This window comes from Durio zibethinus, chromosome 15 (assembly GCF_047325235.1).
Source record: "Durio zibethinus cultivar Kanyao isolate XHJ-2024 chromosome 15, ASM4732523v1, whole genome shotgun sequence".
Taxonomy (NCBI): domain Eukaryota; kingdom Viridiplantae; phylum Streptophyta; class Magnoliopsida; order Malvales; family Malvaceae; genus Durio; species Durio zibethinus.
This window is the reverse complement of record NC_143176.1, coordinates 9,099,146-9,105,463: the sequence shown is the minus strand read 5'-3', so window position 1 is coordinate 9,105,463 and position 6,318 is coordinate 9,099,146. Positions and strand designations below refer to the sequence as shown.

The 6,318-nt window shown below is 33.6% G+C and overlaps 1 protein-coding gene across 4 annotated transcripts; it reads left to right on the top strand.

Moving 5' to 3' along the window:
- The first annotated feature begins 558 nt into the window (after positions 1-558).
- LOC111301762 (4/1 protein short form protein) lies at positions 559-5,684 on the top strand. 4 transcript variants are annotated; one of them, XM_022897698.2, is made up of 9 exons: positions 559-681; positions 910-1,015; positions 1,786-1,841; positions 1,982-2,056; positions 2,296-2,369; positions 2,443-2,576; positions 2,663-2,758; positions 3,143-3,290; positions 5,442-5,684. In XM_022897698.2, exons 1-8 carry the CDS (start codon positions 619-621, stop codon positions 3,286-3,288), a joined length of 750 nt encoding a protein of 249 aa, XP_022753433.1. In that variant the 5' UTR covers positions 559-618; the 3' UTR covers positions 3,289-3,290; positions 5,442-5,684. The 4 variants fall into 4 exon arrangements, with proteins under 4 accessions (XP_022753433.1, XP_022753432.1, XP_089600698.1 ...); XM_022897697.2 differs by having other exon boundaries at positions 5,436-5,684; XM_089744572.1 differs by lacking the exon at positions 3,143-3,290.
- The last annotated feature ends 634 nt before the right edge of the window (positions 5,685-6,318 follow it).

Genomic DNA, 6,318 nt, shown 5'->3' with positions numbered 1-6,318 from the left:
AAGTCCTTTATGTTTTTCATAAAGGGTTTCAATAGCTTGAAGATAATCGACCCATTGTTTAGGATCTTCAATTTTTTTCATTTTATACTTAAAGTTTTCAATTAAGTATTTATAAGAGTCCAAATCAAGTTTTTCTTATTTCACCTTTACTGAGAAAAATGAAAGATTGTCATCAGTCATCATAATATTATCATAATAAAAAAATCCAAAGTTTGTAGATGTATCTAAAAGAACATGTCTTTGGTTCATCTTTTTGTAAGTAAATCTATTTTATCTTCTATATTATCCATTTTTACAAACAACTTAGTAAAAAAGAAAGAAAAAATATCAATTAAACTATTTACCGCTCTACTAATAGATATATTATTAGATTTGAACTTAAGATCTATATACAAACTATGATTATAAACTTAATTTTTATAAATATAATTATTTTTTAAAATTGATTTCATATTTTTTGTGCTTAAAACTGATGTTACTCTCAAATTTGGGTCAACATAATGATGTAACTAGATAGCTTTTAACCCTTCTAATTTGAAATATTGACTAAATGAGTAATATAAGGACATGGAGGGAGAAACAGTGAAATACGCAAACAGCATTTAAACAAAGGGACAAATGGCAGCAACAAGCGAGCTACGCATCGATTCGCTTCTCTCCGGTTTTGATCAAATTTGCGAGGTTAATCACTCTGTTTCTTTATTCTATATAGTTTTTCATTTCTAATCTTGTCTATCTCAGCTTAGCTGGGTTTTCCTTTATGCTTGGTTGCTGATCTACTGCAAATGGGTTAGATTAAGTGAAAACTTTTCCAATTCCCAAGCAGATTGCACAATGCCAAATGGCCTCCTTCTCTGTTCTTCCTTTTGTAATCAATAAATTGAAGGGATTTTGTTTGGGATTATTCAGGATTTCAAGAGGAGAATCGAAGAGATTCAGTTTCTGAAATCAAATTGGAATGCAGAAATAAAGAGAAGAGAAGCTCTTGAATTCACTTGTGACTCTCTAAAACAAGGTTGTTTCTTAATCTTTTTTATTTGCTCAAGGATCATAACATGATTAATCTTTTGTCTACTGCTAGCCCTAGTGTTTCTTTTGCTTTTTACAGTTAAATGTTTGGTAGGAAGGAAGGAAAATGAAGTGAAGAGAAAAAGGCGAAGGGAAAAATTGGGACGGATTAGAAATAAAAAGAAAGAGATTGGGAGAAATGTGTAAATAAGATGATTAATTTAAGTTAAATGAGTATTTTTGCTCTTAACATTTTGGCGGGATCGGATTTGGAGGGAATGAGAAGCTCCAAATCGACCCATTTCCTTTTTTCTCTTACCAAACACAATGTATATTAGGGGCAAGGAATGCTACAGTGTTTGTGCATGTAAATCTACTTGAATGAGTGTAATTTATGATGAGAGATTTTGTTTAGCTCCTATTATTGCCACATTTGATATAGGATACAATCTGCTCGCTCTAAGTTAGATCTTTCCTACACAATTGTTTAGTACCATCGTTGGTACTAATGAATCTGTTGGAATTTGGTTATTAGTCCTTCCCAGGACCTTTCCTAGTGAGTTTGCATGCAGTGATTGCTATAATTATATTAGTTTTTGCATTACATTGAACTGAAGGACTCTAGTTTCTTCCCTTCAAATTTCCTATTCAACTTTGATTTTCTTCATATAGTTCTTGTGTGGAGGATAGTTTGTAATATCACCAATTTTTCTAAAGTTGCACATTGGAATTTTGTATGTCAAAAACTTGAATTGAACATTTTCCCCCTGATTGTAGATAATGCGCGACTAACAAAACTGTATACAGAATCCTTAAACAATTTGGCTGAGCAGGTGCACCATCCTTTTATTTCCTTGGTCTACATATCTTTTGCAATTCATATACCTAAATTTAGTAATAAGAAGTTCAAACCAAAGGTAGGGTTCAATTATGTTCTGAATTAAACATAACGGCTTTAATTTTCTGAAACCAGCTTGAAAATCGTGCCATATGCCAGAGATTGAAAGAACTCCAGAGAAGGAATGATGAATATCAGAGTAAAGAAGAGGTAAGTATCTTAGGTGCCAAACTCTTCATTGCTCCTAGTCAGTCAGCTACTTTATTTTGTCTAACTGTATGAGGCCTTTTTAAATGGTGCATGTGTCCCAATAAGATATGGGTGATTGAAATGCTAAAGAAAATGTCTCCACAAAATGTCTTGTGGTGAATTCCCATCATCTTGTTGGTGCTAAAAACAATCTTTTAAAACAATGTGTATGACAGTGAGAAGTTGAAATCTCTGAGCAGGAACACAGGAAGGCTGTGGAATTGCTTAAGAAAGACCATCTAAAGGAAGTTGGGGATCTGGAGGCTAAAGTCAGGTAAGTTTCCAGTGAGTAAGTTGCTCAATGTATTCCGTTTTTGTGGTTGTACATGTAATTTGCCTTCTGTCAGAGGTCTTCTACTTGAAAAAGCAACAAATGAAGCTACCACAAGTCAGCTGCAAAAGGATTTAGCAACACAAAAAGACCAAGTGCAAGTGCTATCAAAAAGGCTAGATCAACTACATTCTGACAAGGAATCAGAATGTGAGATCCTGAGTTTAAAACTATTCATGAATTTTTCAACCCGATTTTGTTGCATAATCTTAAAGATGCTAAATATGCATTGACAGATCTTCTTGAGATTTTGGACTTAAAAGATTGTCTGCTGGTTGAACAAGAAGAGAAAAATGAGTTGAATAAGAAACTGAAGGATGTGGAAAAGGAATGTGAGTTTGCCTTTCGACATTCAAACAGTTCACATATCATTAGTTATGCTTGTTTGAACGTACAAAATTATTTACAAATTAAAATCAGATTCCTTTAATTTATTTAAGTAGAATCTGAACCAAAAACGTCAAATTTCTGATCACTAAATCCCCTTGACTGAATTTTGATCAAACATGGCATCGCCAACTGTATCCTTTATGCGTACTCATCTCCTAATTAAGGAAAACTCTTGCCCAGCACTATGATGGGCTTTCTTAAATTGTATTTGAGTTTGAGGTAGCTGAACTCAGCTTCACTGTATAAGATATGTTTATGCATTTCTATGAATTTTTTATCTCCTTGTGTGTAATGCCATTGATATAATTATAACGAGTACACTGCAGTGTTGATCAGCAGAATGAAGCTTGTGGAACAACAGGGAGATTCAGCTTCCAATCGGCAAGTTGAAACACTTAAGCTGAAGATTATGAAACTAAGAAAGGAGAATGAGATCCTTAAAAGGAAGCTCTCCTCCGTACAAGAGTCTTAGAGGTGCAGTATCTCAAACTATGCCATCATCCCACCTAGTGACCGTCTATATTCAATAGAGATGCTGCCCGGAGAAAGATTAGACTATTTTTATAGGGTCTTAGATATGGCATATTGGGAAAAGCTTAGACCTCTTATAAACTTAAAAGTAACTACACCACCAGATGTGTATAGATGGGCCCTTTACCATTTCTTTGGTATCATATTGGATGAGCATTAGTTCTTCAATGTCGAGAACTGTTGAGTTATAGTCTTGTCCTTCCAGGCTGCTCACTGTTAAGTAGTAACCTTGGGTCTGAGATCACTGATTCAGTTGATGTTGTGTTGCTGTAAATTTAATGTAGATTACACTTACTTGATTTTGGCTCCTTTGCTGTTTTTTTCACTGTTCAATTTGGGAACTGATTTGAAGTGGGAAATAACTTTAAGAGTTGAAAACAACCTTTTGTAATCTAGTTGGGAGGTAGGAGTGAAGCTTGAGCTTTGCTCCATTATAAAATCCCAACTCAGCCTAGTTTGCAACTTGTGGCTGGGATGGCTTGATTAAGTACTGGTGAGCAACCTCTTGTCTGATGATAATTTTAGGTGGATAACTCTGTTTTTGCTTCAATTTTTATATGTTTATATTTTGCTATTGCTAATCCCATCGCAAATGATTATATAATAAGACCAATGGGTAAATATGTCAAAATGGTTCAACTTTTGGTTAATTTTTGTAATAGGAAATCCACTTTTATTAAGCTTTAGGCAAAATCCACCTGTAATTGCATGTGATAGCCTGAATGTTTAATTTAACCCATCTCTCTCTGCATTGGTTCTTTTTTTTTTTTTTTGAGCCAGAAGATCCTTTCTCACTAAGGATCACATGTTTAATATAAGCATTCCTAAAACCATAGAATGATTGTGGCTTTAAAGTTTCTGCAGTATATCAAAGACTAATCATGCTTGTTCTTGTTCTGGTTCAAATCCCCAGTTGGTGGGATCATTGTGGAAACTAATCCATTATCAATTCTATGATCTAGGTTTAAATATTACTATCTTGATGTTTATGGACATCACTTTGTTGCTTTTTCTCCTTTCTTCTTTTCTTTCTTTTATCATTAAGCTGTCCATATATTAAAAGTGTGAAAAGTAGTTAGTGCTTCCAGTGTTTGTCTTCTGTACATATCTTTTACCTTTCTTTTGGGTTCTCTGCACCCTGCTCCCAAGTGATAGTTTTATTTTTTATTTTTTTATTTTTTTTCACTATTTTACAAACTATGCTATTTTTCCATTAAAGAAAGAAATGCAGAGATAAAATGGCATGCTTATGTAATCAATTTTCTGGCTCAGCTCTTTGCTCTTGGCATGCTACTTGTTTTTGATGAAGTTTTCATTTAACTCCACAAATCTTAAATTATATGATATTTATGTGTAATCTTGAATGGGTTAATACTGCTTTTCTACTGCTGTTTTTTAATGTTACAGAAATTTGATTAGTTTCTTTACCAATTTCTGAGTACCATTTGAATTTTTCTAAGTTTGGTTTTGGGACTTTAGGTAGGCTTTTTTATTCTACAGATGAATGTCCAACAATTCCTTTTCAAACAGGCTGGCCTACAATCGCTTCTGTGGCATTTTTTAAAATATATTTGGTCGTCTGCATGAGTTTTATGGTGCATCAATGCAATGCCCAAGAAAGTTTGCCGAGTCTGGTTTGTTCAGAGGAATAGGAAAGAACAGCAAATAGCATTTGTTTCTTGGTAGTTAAGTTGGGGCAGGGGGTGGGGAAGAGTTCTGAACCTGGGACTCATTTTTTAGAGGAAAGATGTGGATACCATTGAGGCAATTCCTTAGAAATGAAAGAAAGATGTAAGTTAAGGCAATGCCTCGGCCATTTGTTAGAGCCTGAATTGAACAGATGCAAGCAGGACAAGTGACATGGAAAGGGGCTGGGAATGTTATCCGATTCTTATTTGTTTGCCTAACTGCCTTATGCTATTTTGCATGGGGAGCTACCTTGCAGTAAAACTAGCTTCAAAGTCTTTTATAGTTGTTCACATAGTTGTTAGATAGTTTTATTTAATGTGTTATTAGCTTTAAAAATCAATAAGTGCCCATAAAATCTGCTCATGACTATAGGCTAACTTCTGTCACTTGGTTTGCAAGGACTAGTTTTGTTTTTCAGACACATTCGAATGAGAAGACTGGAGGAGGCAAGCCATGCAGTTCAACTGCTGGACTGCGAAAGCTGAAAGGAAAGGACATTTCAAGGGTTGGAGTTTGTTTGTGGAAAAGTAAGTTTGCTTGGTAATGGCTTTTGGTGTCATACCTCTTTTAACAGTGTTAGAGCCAAAACATACTGTATATCTGTTGTATTTTATGATTTCCCCTATGAAGATATAGCTATTCACTCTATCTTGAATAAATATATTATTTTGGTTGGCCCAAAACTAAAATTCATAGAATATAAGGACGTTTTAAAGGGCGATGACTAATTACGTGCATGGTTGTATGCCCTCGAGGTAGAGTTCTTTAGTTTGCATATTGAGATTTAATGATTTTTGCATCATTTTATGGTTTATTTTGGACGGTCGATAAAAATTCTACTTTAGAGTTAATATTTCAACAAAAAGATAACATTTGAAAACAATAATATCCCATTTTCGGAAAATGTAAGTTATTTTGAGACAATTTGAGGTAGGAGAAGTATATGTTAATGTACCTATATGAAAATCATCACATACAATAGACAAAATCTTATTTTATCATGCTTCCATGCTTGAAAATCCTAGAGCTTAATAGACTATTTACAATTGTATCTATGTGTAGAAAAAGCCCTCTAATTGATTTTTTTCCTTTTTCAACATTAAACTTAAAGTGTTATTGATGGTCAGATTAAAAGACACAAATATATATAAAAAAAAATCATTAATTTAAACAGTGCCATGTCAGAATTATAAATAAAAAATATTGTTTGGTAAACAAAAACCAAAAAGAGAATTTAAGTAGTAAAAAAATAACCACAAATTTTATTTGTGTTAATGTGGCT

Excerpts from the sequence above, each read along its gene's own strand:
- LOC111301762 (XM_022897698.2), top strand. The coding sequence starts at position 619 with ATGGCAGCAACAAGCGAGCTACGCATCGATTCGCTTCTCTCCGGTTTT. Across the intron at positions 1,016-1,785 it reads TTGTGACTCTCTAAAACAAG|ATAATGCGCGACTAACAAAA; the intron begins GTTGTTTCTTAA and ends CCCTGATTGTAG. Across the intron at positions 2,759-3,142 it reads GAAGGATGTGGAAAAGGAAT|TGTTGATCAGCAGAATGAAG; the intron begins GTGAGTTTGCCT and ends AGTACACTGCAG.